The 16,090-nt window shown below is 40.6% G+C and overlaps 1 protein-coding gene across 10 annotated transcripts in view; it reads left to right on the top strand.

The window, feature by feature from the left end:
* Positions 1-16,090, top strand: part of cadps2 (Ca++-dependent secretion activator 2) — a 725,177-nt gene that overhangs the window by 635,023 nt on the left and 74,064 nt on the right. For 5 of the 10 annotated variants that reach the window (XM_063058145.1, XM_063058141.1, XM_063058138.1 and 2 more), the window contains 3 exons: positions 7,217-7,364; positions 11,556-11,570; positions 14,966-15,040. In XM_063058145.1, coding sequence (XP_062914215.1) covers positions 7,217-7,364; positions 11,556-11,570; positions 14,966-15,040 — 238 coding nt within the window. The remainder of the gene's footprint in view (positions 1-7,216; positions 7,365-11,555; positions 11,571-14,965; positions 15,041-16,090) is intronic. The other 5 variants (XM_063058146.1, XM_063058142.1, XM_063058144.1 and 2 more) reach the window with 2 other exon arrangements.

Below are 16,090 nucleotides of genomic sequence, written 5' to 3'. Positions count from 1 at the left end.
ATAACTAATTACAAGGTATTTCACAAATATGTTAACACAATTTCAAAATGATCCTAATGTAATATAAAAGAAAATTGCAGTTGCCCGGCAACAAAGACTATGTGTGTGGGAGCATTTAAGTTACTGCACAGCTGCGCAACTTTGTGGAAACAATGCGTGCAGCAGAGAAACAAGCCCTTTCACCCATTTTATACAACTTGATCGTAATCTGTACATTTGCAAATTCCATTTGCCTACATTAGGCCCATATGCTTTTCCTATCTAAGTATCTCTCCAAATGCTTTTTAAATATTGTAATTACATCTACCTCTACCATCTCCTCTGCAGTTCATTCCAATTAACAACTGCCCTCTGTGTTAAAAAAAACTTACCCTTCATACCCCTTTTCAATTTCTCCCCTCTCATTTTAAACCTGTGCATTGTAGTTCCAGATTCTACTGCCTTATAATGGATGGAGTGAGGAATGGCTGACCAGTTATTTGTTGAATGACCAAGTGGAAAACCTAGCCCTTTATATACACATACACACACACACACACACACACACACACACACACACACACACACACACACACACAAACACACACACACACACACACACACACTCTCTCTCTCTCTCTCTCTCTCTCTCTCTCTCATTCTCACTCTCACTTTCTCTTTGCCTCTGACTCCCACCTTACCTCTCCCTCCCCTCTCCTTCCTCTCCCTTGCCCTCTCCCACCCTCCCTTTCCTTTCTCTTTCCACTCCTAATTTTCCTCCTCCTGTTCAATGTGGCTGCTGGCAAGGACAGAGGTGGTGAGCTGGGAGGATTGCCTGGTTGGGCAGTTGATTTCTAAAGCCCATGCTGTACACTGCAAACTTCCTCCAACATGTGGCAGACATATCTGTGTTTGCTCAAAGAGATTATGGGTTGTAGCATAGCTTTTGTAATTTTGGGAATCCTCTTGTGTGAGGAATAGTGTGTGGAAGTCAGGTGCTGATAGTCCTTGTAATCTTTTCAGTGTCCTGTACACTACATTGTACATTGTGTTTGAAGCATGGAGTTGGCTGCATCAGACTATGGGGATGCTTCACTGCAGCAGGTCCCGTAAGGCTTGTGAAGGTAGGGGGTAAATTTGCAGCAAAATCCAGAGAAATCCTGGAGGAAAACCTGATGCAGTCTGCAAGAGAACTGCGACTTGTGAGAAGATTTGTTTTCCAGCAAGACAATGACTCCAAGCATAAAGCCAAAGCTACACAGGAATGGCTTAAAAACAACAAAGTTAATGTCCTGGAGTGGCCAAACCAGAGTCCAGACCTCAATCCAACTGAGAATTTGTGGCCGGGCTTGAAAAGGGCTATTCACTCACAATCCCCATGGAATCTGACAGAGCTTGAGCAGTTTTGGAAAGAAGAATGGGGAAAAATTCCAGTATCCAGATTTGCAGAGCTGATAGAGACCTATCCACGCAGACTCACGGGAGCAATTGCTGCCAAAAGTGCAACTAAATACTGACTTGAGGAGGGTGAATACTTATGCAATCAATTATTTTGTGTTTTAAATTTGTAATTAATTTAGGTCACTTTGTAGAGATTTTTTTCACTTTGACGCAAAAGGGTCTTTTTCTGTTGATGAGTGTCAAAAAAAGCCAAATTAAATCCACTGTGATTCAGTTTAGTAAAACAATAAAACATGAAAATTTCAAGGGGGGGGTGTGAATACTTCTTATAGGCACTGTGTGTATTGCAGAGTGGCACATGGAGTTTTATAGTGTGAGATGTTTTGTTATAGTATGCCCCGAGTTCCATTGTAGTTTTTGGCAAGTGTTATAGCATGCCATACCTCAACGCATTTCATTGTGTGTGCCATGGAGCATTGTGTGTCTTCATTTGCGATTTGCAATGTGTTCTGCAGGGATATGGCAAGTTTAGTGGTCTTCTGTGTTTTGTGTCATGATATATCTTTTGACATGGTGTTTATTCTGTAGTTTCATGGTGTGTCCTTTGCTGGTGTTGTTTGCATGATAGTGTACAGCAAATGCTGGGCACATCCAAGTCACTGCTACGCTGCATGCAAGGCGGTGACAATCACGCTGCACAGACTAGCTCTGCATTCAAGGAGACTATGATACACCGCACTATAAAAATGCGGCACCTTCAGTGTGTTGTTGGTGATATCAATGGCATCCCACACAAAGAGAAGTCCACAATTATTCTCTCTGCTTCTCTCTGTCTAGATAAAAGGAAGAAAATTCCACTCCCAGGCCCATGCAGAGCAAACGTGAAGTATTGGTGGCATCCATGGTTGTAGCCTGGAAAGATTGTAAATTGATTGGTTCTGAATCTTTGAGACAATTGGCCGCAAGGTTCTGACCCTACTCCACAGTTATGGCTGCAAAGTTTGCCTTTACTTTCTTGGAACCTTGCGACCTAAGCAGTTTCCGAACACACTTCCTCTCTCTGAGGTGGGCTCAGGGGAATTACCTCCTGAATGTGTGCTTGATGACAATCAGTAGTGTGCCTCTGCATGTGCTGCTGTGGAGCCACATCCATCAGAGGTGTTCAGCAGCAGCTGTGGGTCCCGTTCCACATTCAAACCTGATCAAAGACAGTTGGCTGTAATTGAAGGAACCCATCTGAGACAGTAACAGGTGTTGTGGTGTCAGCCACACTCCTGTTCATCACACCAGCCTGAGGAAATCTCTGTTGCCACTGAGCCTCGGCGGTGGTTTCTGACAGCTGTAAAGGAACCAGAGAAACAAAATAATAATTAAAGCAAAATTGCCAGAAATTAAATGTATTTTACCAACCGGTCCCACTTATATTTTGTGTACTAGAAAATTCATTTACAGCTTAATTAACTGCTGGTGTCCTTCAGAGAATGTGCCTTGAGTTTTCTGTGGTGATGTTCCTTTCATAACCATGAAGGTATTAATGGTGGGGGGAGGGGTGGGTGGAAATTTCAGTTATTAATTCCAAATGGCACGATCCCTACTGTAAATGTCTTCGTTCAGCCAAGCTCTGTTAACTCTCTATGTAAAGGGGAATTGAAATGGGAAATTATGTGGAGATATGTAGATGTCATCAAGCACAGTGTTTGCTTCTTGCATCTGCTGGGTATGGAGAAACCTTTCCACATACAAGTTGACAGTAACATCTTAAGCTCCATCACGCTGAGCACTGGTGCCCCCCAGGGCTGTGTGCTCAGCCCACTGCTGTTCCCGATACTGACTCGCAACTGCACGGCCAGATCCAGTTCAAACCGTGTCATAATGTTCACTGATGATACAACAGTCATTGGCCTCATCAGCAACAAGGAATCAGAATCAGAATCAGGTTTATTATCACTGGCATGTGTCGTGAAGTTTGTTAACTTAGCAGCAGCAGTTCAATGCATTATATAATATAGAAGAAAAAAATAAAATAATAATCATAACAAATAAGTAAATCAATTGCAGTATACGTATGTTGAATAGATTAAAAATCGTGCAAAAAACAGTAAAAATATATATTTAAAAAGTGAGGTAGTGTTCAAGGGTTCAATGTCCATTTAGGAATCGGATGGCAGATGGGAAGAAGCTGTTCCTGAATTACAGAGTGTGTACTTTCATGCTTCTGTACCTCCTACCTGATGGTAACAGTGAAAAAAGGGCATGCTGTGGGTGCTGGAGGTCCTTAATAATGGACTCTGCCTTCCTGAGACACCGCTCTTTGAAGATGTCCTCGGTACTTTGTATGCTAGTACTCAAGATGGAGCCGACTAAATTTACAACTCTCTGCAGCTTCTTTCAGTCCTATGCAGTAGCTGCCCACCCCCCCCCCCACCCATACCAGACAGTGATGCAGCCCGTCAAAATGCTCTCCATGGTACATCTATAGATGTTTTTGAGTGTATTTATTGACATACCAAATCTCTTCAAACTCCTAATGAAGTATAATTGCTGTCTTGCCTTCTTTATAACTGCATCAATATGTTGGGCCCAGGTTAAATTCTCAGAGGTCTTGACACCCAGGAACTTGAAGCTGCTCACTCTCTCCACTTCTGATCCCTCTATGAGGATTGGTACGTGTTTCTTCATCTTACCCTTCCTGAAGTCCACAATCAGCTCTTTCGTCTTACTGACGTTGAGTACCAGGTTGTTGCTACGACACCATTCCAATAGTTGGTATATCTCGCTCCTCTACCCCCTCTTGTCACTATCTGAGATTCTACCAACAATGGTTGTATCATCAGCAAATTTATAGATGGCATTTGAGCTATGCCTAGACACACAGTCATGGGTATATAGAGAGTAGAGCAGTGGGCTAAGCACACATACCTGAGGTGCACCAGTGTTGATCATCAGCAAGGAGGAGATGTTATCACCAATCCGCACAGACTGTGGTCCTCCGGTTAGGAAGTCAAGGATCCAATTGCAGAGGGAGGTACAGAGACCCAGGTTCTGTCCTTTTCAATCAGGAATGATGAGTTGACATACAGAGAGGAGGTAGAGAGGCTTGTCAGGTAGTGTGGGAATAACAACCTGTGTGTCAATGTGGACAAGACAAAAGAGGTGGTTGTGGACTTTAGGAAGGCACAGGTTGTCTACTCTCCGTTGCACATCAATAACTCTGCTGTGGGCAGGATGAATAGCATAAAGTTTTTTGCTCTGCATGTAATGGGTGATCTAAACTGGATCCACAACACCTCCTTGGTAGTCAAGAAGGCGGAGCAGCGTCTACACTTTCTGAGGAGACTGAGGCATGCAGTGCTCCTCACCGTCATTCTAACAGCACCACCGAGCACGTCCTGTCTGGCTGCATCATTGTGTGGTGTAGAAGCTGTAAGGCATCGGAATGTACGGCCCTTCAGAAGACAGTAAGAATTGGCAAGAGGATCTTTGGGGTCTCCCTCCCCACTATTTTTGATATTTACTGGCAGCGTTGTAGATGAAGGGCCCAAAACGTTATTGAGGATCCCTACCACCCATTCCGAAATCTCTTTGACTCACTACCATCAGAAAAGAGGTAGAGAAGCATCAGGACTAGGACAGTCAGACAGGGTAACAGCTTCTTCCCTCAGCCTCTGAGACTAATGAATACCCTGCCACCACCGAGGTCTCATCACTAGGACAGAAATCTGTTTAATGTACTATTTACTCTTTACCTGTGCTAGTACTACATGCATTTTGAATTATGCTTTATTAATGTATTCATGTTTTATGTGCTGTGTGTGATTTATGATTTGTGGGTGTACCGTGGTCTGGAGGAACGCTGTTTTATTTGGTTGTGTGTGTGTATATATATGTATGTATACAGTCAGATGACAATGAGTGTATACTTGAACTTGTATTGGATCTTTGTCTCTGAAAGGAAAATCCCAACAAAAACTTCAGTTTTAAATGTCAAACCTTTTGTATATTTTTATTAGTATTTTCACAAGGCAAAGTACACATACATATGCACGTCACATACCCTGCAATAACACCCAGCACTCCACAGCACAACATTACAACACGCTCCTCACCACAATGCCACAACAAAAAACACATTGCAATATCTGCGTATCAAACCCAACACAAGCCGCTTCATACCCTAATACAATACACACCACGCCTCAACACATTACGCTGTAACTCGTGCCACGGTACCTGCTGCGCTATAATACAACACACAATACTGCTACATGTACATTTCAGACCACAACACAGCACTATAAAGCAACACATGCCAAGCCACAGCATGATCCATGCCACAACACCATTCGCACTACACCACCAGGCAAACCACACCAGCAAATGGCAAACCAGGACATTACACAATACATACCATTGTCAAAATATGCGCTATGACACTAAACGCACAAGACCATGCTACTTGGCACATCATAAGGGAATGCATCCCATATCACAACTGAATAACTGAATGTGCATATTGCCATAATGTATCTCAAGCTATAATGCACGCATAAGATGCAATGGTGTTGTAACACATGCCACAATACAGCAGAACACAGGGTGCACTGTAACAAAACACCTCACACTATAAAACAACATATGCCACTCTACAATGCAGACCACACTGTAACTAAATTCACAACCAGACCACAGCACAATATACATTAGAGCACACTGAAAGCAAGCAGGGGTTAGTAGGTTTTGAGTAATTTTCTATTTAAATCTGAGCTCAAAATTTTATTCCTTTATTGATTGTGTTCTTGTAGCGACTACCTGCTGGAGGAATATTTTAGAGAGTAGCTGAAAAATCATTCTTCCCGTGCTCACTTCTTCCAAGCATCAGCAAAGCACAATTCCTGGTCACACTTGTGAAAGACGCAGAAACGTGCCATCCAGACAGTGGGTTGGAATTGAGACGTGACCCCTAACGTTTACACAACTGTATGAAAAGAGATTTAGCTGGTCGAATGGAAGTGATTGTGATGGCATTCCTTCATTCCACATTGGATTTGGTGTATATTTCTTGTTGTTTGATTTATCACTTCCAACATTCACTGCTCCTTGATTATCTGTGGCCTTGGCATGACTATTTCCAAACTAAGGCAAAAGGAGTCACAAGCAATCTGGAGTATTGTGTTCAGTTTTGGTTACCAAATTACAGGAAGGGTATTAATAAGGTTGAAAGAGTGCAGAGAAGGTTTACAAGGATGTTGCTGGGACATGAAAAACTCAGTTACAGAGAAAGGTTGAATAGGTTAGGACTTTATTTCCTGGAGTGTAGAAGAATGAGGGGAGATTTGATAGAGATATATAAAATTATGTTGGGTATAGATAGAGTGAACGTAAGCAGGCTTTTTTCACTGAAGCAAGGGAAGAAAAAAACCAGAGGACATGGGTTAAGGGTGAGGGGGGAAAAGTTTAAAGGGAACATCGGGGGGGGGGCTTCTTCACACAGAGAGTGTTGAGAGTGTGGAATGAGCTGCCAGACGAGGTGGTAAATGCGGGTTCTTTTTTAACATTTAAGAATAAATTGGACAGATATATGGATGGGAGGTGTATGGAGGGATATGGTCCATGTGCTGGTCGGTGGGACTAGGCAGAAAATGGTTCGGCACAGCCAAGAAGGGCCAAAAGGCCTGTTTCTGTGCTATAGTTTTTCTATGGTTTCTAAGCAAATTTATCATTAGCATCAGCAGATTTAACAAACATACCTTCTATCCCTTCATCTAGGTCATTTATGACTCTTAAGTTTCTAATATTTGTTCACTCTGAATAACTGCTCTTTCTTTACATTAAACAGAACAAGGATTGCATTTGAAGTCAAGTTACAAAAATTGAACAAGTCAACAGATCTGCGTGTTCCTCCTCCTGTCTGTACAATGTTCAATGTGCTTGTGGATGCAAAGAAACAATCAACAAAACTCTGCATTTTGGAAGGAGCACAAGAGGTAGGTTTTCAATTTTCATTACAACCTCGGTTATAGTTTATGTTTTTCACTCTGTTTGCTTTGTGTTTTTTCCAAATGTCTTTTGCCACTGGAACTTAATTCAACAAATGTTGCACAAATTGTATGATTTTAAGACAATTTCAATTACATCATGGGAAATTGGCCCTTCTTGTCTGCTCCTCCTCTCAATGAGATCATGCTGATATGATTGTAACTTCAACTCCACAATCTCCCCTACCCCTGATCATCTTCCAACATCTAACTTCCTCTGCCCTACTCTATTTCCACCTTTTGGAGAAGGAAGTTCCAAAGACCCACAACTCTCCCAGAGAGAGAGAGAGAGAAAGAAACAATTATGTCAGATTAAGTGACACATCCTTTATTTCAAGAGCAACCTCTAGTTCTAGAATCTCCCAGAAGAAGAAACAATGTCTCCACATTTATCCTATAAAGACCTTCAAAGATCTTACAGCTTTTGGTTGTCACCTATCAGTCTTCTGAAAGTGAATAGAAACAAGTTCAAATTGTTTAACCTTTCCACATAAGATGGCTGCACATTCCAGGTCTTAGTCCAGGAAATTTTATCTGAACTCATTCCTAAATGAGTCCAATAGAGTGCACAGTGTAACTGAAGAAGAATCTCCTCACTTTTGTCATCTGTTTTCTTCACAATAAACAATTAAGTTCTGTTAAAAAATGTCTACAGATGTACCATGGAGAGCATTCTAACTGGCTGCATCACCATCTGGTATGGTTGGGGCGGGGTGGGGAGGGGTTGCTACTGCACAGGTTCAGAGTAAGCTGCATAGCATCCAGGACATCTTCAAGGAGCGATGTCTCGAAAAGGCAGCGTCTATCATTAATGACACCCATCACCCAGAACATGCCCTCTTCTCATGGTTACCATCAGGAGGGAGGTACAGGAGCCTGAAGGCACACATTCAGCGATTCAGGAACAGCTTCTTCCCCTCTGCCATCTGATTTCTAAATGGACATTGAGCTCATGTACACTAACTCACTACTTTGTTAGTTCTATTTTTGCACCATTTATTTAGTGTAACAATTTAATACATTTATATGCTTCTGTAACTCACAGTTTTTTCCTGTATTATTATGTATTGCATTGTATTGCTACTGTAAAGTTAACATATTTAACGACATATGCTGGTGATATTAAACCTGATTCTGATACTTCTCTCGCAAACACGAGGAAATCTGCAGATGCTGGAATTTCAAGCAACACACATAAAAGTTGCTGGTGAACGCAGCAGGCCAGGCAGCAACCTGCTGCGTTCACCAGCAACTTTTATGTGTGTTGTCTGATATTTTTCTGATTGCTTTCTACACATACATACTAGTCTTTTGTAATAGAAACCCTCTACATTACAGATTTCTGCATTTTCTCATCTTTTAGGTATCTCTTTTTTTATTTTTCTGCCAAAGTAAACAATTTCACATTTTGGCACTTTGTGCTCATTGTCCGTTGTCCATACATTTAATTCTCATATATATCCCTCTTTTGTCTCTTGATATTTTTGTCTCTACAATTTGATCTCCTGGTTTCATACTTGTTATCAGCAGATTTAGGAACCTTTACTTGAGGTCTTTTATATAAATTGTAAATAGTCAAGACACCAATATTGATCAGCACTTAGATTATGATTATAAGGACACACAGTCCTCTTTTATTGTCATTTAGTAATGCATGCATTAAGAAATGATACAATGTTCCTCCGGTGTGATATCACAGAAACACAAGACAGACCAAGACTGAAAAACTGACAAAAACCACATAATTATAACATATAGTTACAACAGTGCAAGCAATACCATAACTTGACGAAGAACAGGCCACGGGCACGGTAAAAAAAGTTCAAAGTCTCTCTAAGATCCCATCATCTCGCACAGATGGGAGAAGGAAGAAAACTCTCCCTGCCATGAGCTTCCAGCGACGCAAACTTGCCGATGCAGCATCCTGGAAGCACCCGACCACAGTCCGACCTGAGTCGTCCGAAAACTTCGAGCCATCGAGCACCGAGCACCATCTCTGCCGAGCGCTTCGACCCCAACCCCGGCCGCCAGCAACAGGCAAAGCCGAGGATTTTGGGGCCTTCCCTCCAGAGGTTCTCGATTGCACAGTAGCAGCGGCAGTGAACCGGGCATTTCAGAAGTTTCTCCAGATGTTCCTCCATGCTTCTCACGTCTGTCTCCATCAAATCAGAATTGTGCATGGCCCCTATTTAACAAATACGATATCATTTCACCAGAGAGGCCATGCGCACTGCGTCACTTATTACATTTTGCACATCAGGAAGAAACCTATTAATACCTACTTTCTGTTAACCAAACAACCTTCTCCCCACACCAATTTGTTACATCCCACAACAGGGGCTTTTCTTTTCCATAATAATTGCTGATGTAACATGTTATCAACTATCTTCTGGAAATCTAAATGTAATGCATCCACTGGTTCCTGTATATGGACTGCACAGTACTGGAGTGGAGAGCGAGTTTGTAAATCTGGCAGCAGCAAAGGGTGTTGGAAATGGCAAGGTGGAGTGTGGGACAGGTGGCAGAGAAAGAGTGCCAGGGGTTCGGGGTGGTGGAGCTGATGTGAGTGGAGACACACCCAGCTCTGATACACCAGGCAAGGTTATTCGATTCCCAACAATTGGTTTATTGATCATTACAGAATGTTGCTCTGATGCTTCCCTCTCACTTCCCCTGTTCCCACCCATGATTCCCCTCGTCCTGCTTGCTTCCACTCACAGTCCACAATAGAGACCCACATCAGAATCAGCTTTATCATCACTCACATATGTCATGAAATTTTGTCTTTTTTTGTGACAGCAGTACAGTGCAATGCATAGAATTACTACTGTACTGTACAAAAGTCTTAGGAACCCTGCCTATGTATATGTGCCTAAGACTTTTGCACTGTACTGCATTTCTTCAAAAAATTCCAATTAATGATTGCATGGTAACATAGTGGTTAGCATAACGCTATTAGAGTGCGAGTGATGGGGTTCAATTCCACTTCTGTCTGTAAATAAATATGCCAAGCATGATCTCAACATAACAACGTAGAGTACTTTTCCATTGCCCAGATATCATATGCGCAGGTATATGTGGGCCACTTCTTATAAGATGGGATTCAGAGACCAGACGGCTGCAGCCCCAATAATTTTCTCAATACTTAAAAATCGATAAAAACGGCAGCTCCTGGAAAATTAAAATAAAAGCAAAAAATGCAGAAAATTCTGAGTGGCTTGGGCTGGATCTGTGGGACAAGAAACAATCCGTTGCAGGGTCCTTCACATTAATTGTTAATTCTTTTTCTCTACCCACTGATGTGCTGTGACCTGCTGAGAGTCACAGAAACAGGCCCTTCGGCCTATCTAGTCCATGTTAAATCATTCAAACCGCCTACTCTAATCGACCTGCACCGGGATCATAGCCCTCCATACTCCCACCATCCATGTACCTATCCAAACTTCTCTTAAACGTTGAAATCAAATTTGCATGCTCCACTTGCACTGGCAACTCGTTCTACACACTCATGACCCTCTAAGTGAAGAAGTTTCCCCTCAAATTCCCCTTAACCTTTTCACCTTTCACTACTACTCTGAATTGATTCAATGACCTACGGACTGACCTTCAGGACTCTTTACAACTTATATTCTCAGATTTAATTATTATTTGCTCAGTTTGTCTTCTTTTGCACTTTGTTCGTCTGTCAGTCTTTGTCTGTTTATGTATAGCTTTTTGTGAATCCCATTGTATTTTTCCCTATAAATGCCTGCAAAAAACAAATCTCGAGGTAGTATATGGTAACATGTACTGTATGTACTTTAACAATAAATTTACTTTGAACTTTGCTCCTAAACCTGGTGGAGTGGGACTTCATCATGGTTGGGAAGAAATGAAGCAATTGTTTGCTTCCACAGCACAAAAGTTGAAACATAATTGTTTTCTGTCACATTCCCATTTTGTGGGCCTGAATGTGTTTCGTAAAGTGTTCTCATTTCCCTGCGATCTTAAGTTCATCATTTAAGCATAGTGTATTTTAATTCAAGATGTGTCCATATACAGTTTGACTTGAATTTTATTTTGATTTTCACCATTGTCCTTTTTATTTTCTCCGTGTTCTGGCTTGTTTTCTTCATTTATGTTTCTCATCTCCGGATCCAGTATAGTAAGCAATGGGTAAGTATCAACTTTTATAATTCATTTTCTATGACATTTTCTACGTAAATTTCCTCCTTAAAAATTACAGGTGTTGGGTGTTAACTCTAAACAAGGGTGGGAACTCCAGCTTTGAAAGGCCAAAGCAAACGTTTGTTTTTCTGATGAAATTGTTTAGAAATGACTCACATCAAGATAGTTCATGAAAACTGACTTCCACAAAAACCTAAATAACAAGTCTTTGCCAGTGCTCAAACCCAGGTACTCATTTTTGTTTGACAATGGTTTCTGTCATTCTGTAATCAATCACAACTGTGCATAATTATGTACAGCTTATAGGACAGTAATAAGATAAATTCAGCATTGTACAACTGTATTTTATTATCATATTTCATGACAAAAAATTACTTCCTTTATGCAGCTTATTCTGAAAATAACTATTGTTGTTGCATTTTTGCACCTCACATACAATAACATGTCTATCCGTGTTATGCAGTAGTTCACATTCTGCTCTAACCTGTTCCTTACTCTTTCTACAAAATGTTTTAGGTCTCAGAGTGAATATTGAGCCTTTGGCTCTGATAGCTGTTTTAATGAACTTGCCATGATCGAACTTAAAACTATATATTATTTTAAAATAGCTTAGCAAGTGTGGTTACATTTAGACTTCAGATGTTTCAGAGCCTACACTGTTAAATTACTAATGATCAATTTCTTTCTCAACCAATGTTGGGGTTAGCCAGTTGTATCACATGAGGTAGAAATTGAAGCTTCCTATATTAAATTTAATACTATATCTTAGTTTTAGTTCAACGGGTTCCAATGCTGTATGTACATGAATATTGTCAATGTTGGTATTACAACTCTGAGGACATTGAGATTTTTCTAAATTCTCATCACTGATACTGTGCGACTTTCCTGGGTCTTCTGGGAACCTTACAACCAACAAGGGAAGAGGTGTTTATTCTAGTGGTATGTGCTGCACTCAGGAAAGGACCATGAAGCTCCCAGTGTTTCCTTCATGTTCTGCACCTGTTGATTCCTGCTTTGTCCTTGCTGAGTTAACTGCGGTCAAAAGCTGTGAAAGTAAAAGTTAACATTTGATTCTGGGATTGGGACTAATGGGAAAATTAAGTATTGTCCATTATATACCTGCATGCAAATGTGAATGTATTGGTCCAGAGAACCGTTAGTTTGGATTATGGTGCAAGTTTGAAGCATTAAGTATTACAATTAAGTGTCCATGTATATTTGTTTCCAGTAGGGTTCGGTACTTGGGGCACTGATTTCCCATTCCTTTTTTCAAGATGTTTGAGGTCAATTATAATGTCCTTACTTTCACTCTGAGGTTGTATCAGGCAAGACCTTCTGCCCTGTGCATTTTTCCCCTCTTTCCTCAGGACAAAGAAGATGGCCATTTCAATCCATCAGATCTATGCCGGCTCATAGAGTAGTCCAATTCCTCAGTATTTTTCCCTGTAACCTACATTCCCATTAACATCTTCAGGAATCTACCACTAACCCATGCACAACGAGCAATTTAACTGGCCAATTAACCCACCAACCTGCACATCTTTGGGATGTGAGAGAAAACCTGGACACCCAAAGGAATCCCCATGCCCGCAGGAAAGAGAGTGCAAACTCCACTTTGTCAGAACTGAAGGTAGGGGCTGAGCTAAGGCCCGTGGAGATGTGAGGCAGCAGCTCCACCAGCTGCACCTCTGTGTCATCCATAGTACCGTACCAGCTGGTGCATGTATCAAGAATGCCAATCTGTGCCATTTTATCCCTGAATCCCATTGTTCAGCAAATCATCAAATGTCAGGAGTGCCACACCATAGGTATAGAACAAAAATTGCTTTTGGAGACAATTTATGCTGATGAAAGTTTTATCTACTTACAAAAATCCTATACAGAATTACACACTATTTTGAAACTAGTCAGAAATCAAAGATTTACTTGTGATTCTCAACTCTCTGCAGTTAACTTCAAAATAAATGGTCCAGGGCTATATTTTCATTGCTTGAATGTTCTACAGGAAGAAGAAGAAATAGGGAACCCCTTTTATAGAAAGGAAAACTGACTATGTTTCAGTCGAAATGTGGTTATAACACAGTAACATGTGCTTAAAACACTGGGCACAGGTCTGTGCTGTTGGAATTTAAAGGCAACAACATGCATTTGTATTATACTCCAAGTGTAAAAGAAACATCTCTGAGTGCTCAGCAAGGCAGAAAAGTGGACACGGGGCCTGAAAAGGAGGAATTAGCAAGGGAGAAATCAAAGGCACAAAGTAAATGAAAGGTTTTCAGGAGGCTTTTGAAGGCAGGAGGGAAAGCGTGTGCAGAGTGACGGGGGGGCAGTGGAAAGCAAACTGGTTTTGGAAGAAAATTACAGAGCACAGCGTCATACTATTTGAATGGTCAAACTCTGATCAGACAGATGAGAAAATGCACAGTTAAGCAGAGACATCTGCTGAGAAGGAGACCAATTTGTAGAAAGGGACCTGATGTTAAATGTTAACTCTTAAATGTTTTGGGTCTCTGTACTTAAAGTGAAACTGAAGTTAAATGGCAGATTAAGTTTTTCAATATGCAGTCCTGCAGACCATCTACAAGCTGATACTCTGATTTCTTCAGTTTCGACGGGTTAGCCCTTCGAAGCAAAATTGCCCACAAATATACTGTGGGCCACAAAGACAATGACGTTGCTGCCAGTAATTTAAAAAAATGAAGGATTTATAGGTTATTTATTAAGTAGAACAATAAGAAGCCAAACAGTTCACAAAGAAGAAGATTATAATTCTTGGGGGATGCTTTATTTGACTGCCTATCACCTGTTAATTTGTTTCTGTTTTATTGTCAGAGAAAAAAAATTTCATCTTAAGCTAAATTTATTGTCAGCAAGAATTCTGTGAACCCAAGTGAACTGCTGTTTGCTATCTGAATGCATGGTTCCTTGTGCAGTGAACAATCGGCCTCTCTTTTTTTTTCACAGAACAGCTTAAATGACTTATGAATGAGAGTTGTCAGACATAAAATGTTGCATTAGTTGAATCTTCTCCTAGCCTTTCACTCATCCAACTAGATGGGTCTTTAGAAAATGCACATGGTTGTCCTAATTGCAATGAAGCCGACAAAAAGTATCCTTCACATTCCTCTGCCTGAATGAGGTCTACAACTCAATTCATTCAAATAATAGACCTATTAGCCGCTTAACTCGACAGTGTACATGGGAAGCTTTTTAGTACTGAATGTAAATCAGCTTTGGGTGTGGAGATTGTGTTCAAGGTTTTCTATTTGAAGTCCCCCAATTATAGTTTTTAATTGTGTTTGATGTGTTACAAGACATTGTTTTCACAGTCCTCCCCTTTTTCCTCTAAGTTGCAAGAAATTATTCTCTTTTTCAAATTTCAGCAGCAGTATCACTCAAAGATTGATGATTTGATTGAAGAAACCTTCAAAGAAATGATTTCACTTCTGGTTTCAAAGGTAAGAAATGGATTGAGGAACTTGCCGATATCCCCTCGAGCATTGAAAAATGTTTCTTCACACTTACCACCCAAAAAGTATAAAGGTGCTGAGAGTCTCTATTTGCAAGGCATTGGGTTAAAATGTGACCATGTTGTGGTTCACTGGGGAATTTTATAGCCTCTAAAGTATCCACATTTTTACCTGTAACCTTTGTACAATGAACTAAAATTTCCTCTCTTTCAAATTCATTTAGAACTCAATATTATAAAAATCCTGGGATTGTTAACCGGAAATTCTAAGAATACTGTCATTTGCTGTTTTTTTTCAACATCTGCAGAAATGGCAATCAATTGAGGTTGCTTTTGATCATTTAGTTGTCATTAATCAAACAGAGCTGATTCTCAATGCAGTGAGAGCTCAAGGCAGCCAACAGTAATACAAAAATATTTTTCTTAGCATCTGAAGGGCTAATTGAGATTTAAATTTTCCATCTCAATTAAAGAAATAGATGACAGTATCTCTTCTCATTTTGTGAGCAGCAGCATGTCCCTTTAATTGTTACAAAGTTGATCAGAATTGTACAAGTGCTGCCCTTCTAGAATGCTGGCCTCGGACCCTGTGAGAGGGAACGACATTATAAAACAGTTATGCTACTGTTTTCCCATCAGTTTAAAGAAGTTTCATTACAAATTGGTGCCAAGTGAATTTTGTACCTGGAATGAGTTTGATCATTCTAATATAGACCAAGAAAATCTATATAAGAAACAAGAAGACGATATCCATTCTCCATCTATCTCACAGTGCTTGTATTTCATAGAAGATAAAATGGGCAAACTTTTCCAATGAACATTTTAGTGTTTGGATTGTTAGAGGAGCAAAACTTTCATCAACATTATGTTAACTTTAAAAATGCAGTTTATTATTGGTTCCTGCCTAGACTGACACAAGAAGAAAAGGACACTTAAATGTGTAAATAAAGCAGTACTAGTACAAACAGAACCATTCCTCCTCACCACAATCAACATTACACCACCTCCCATTCACACATTCATATTCCACCGCACCACA

The sequence above is a fragment of the Mobula hypostoma genome, chromosome 9 (assembly GCF_963921235.1).
Source record: "Mobula hypostoma chromosome 9, sMobHyp1.1, whole genome shotgun sequence".
NCBI classification, from domain to species: Eukaryota; Metazoa; Chordata; class Chondrichthyes; order Myliobatiformes; family Myliobatidae; genus Mobula; species Mobula hypostoma.
This window is presented reverse-complemented; position numbering and strand designations above follow the sequence as displayed.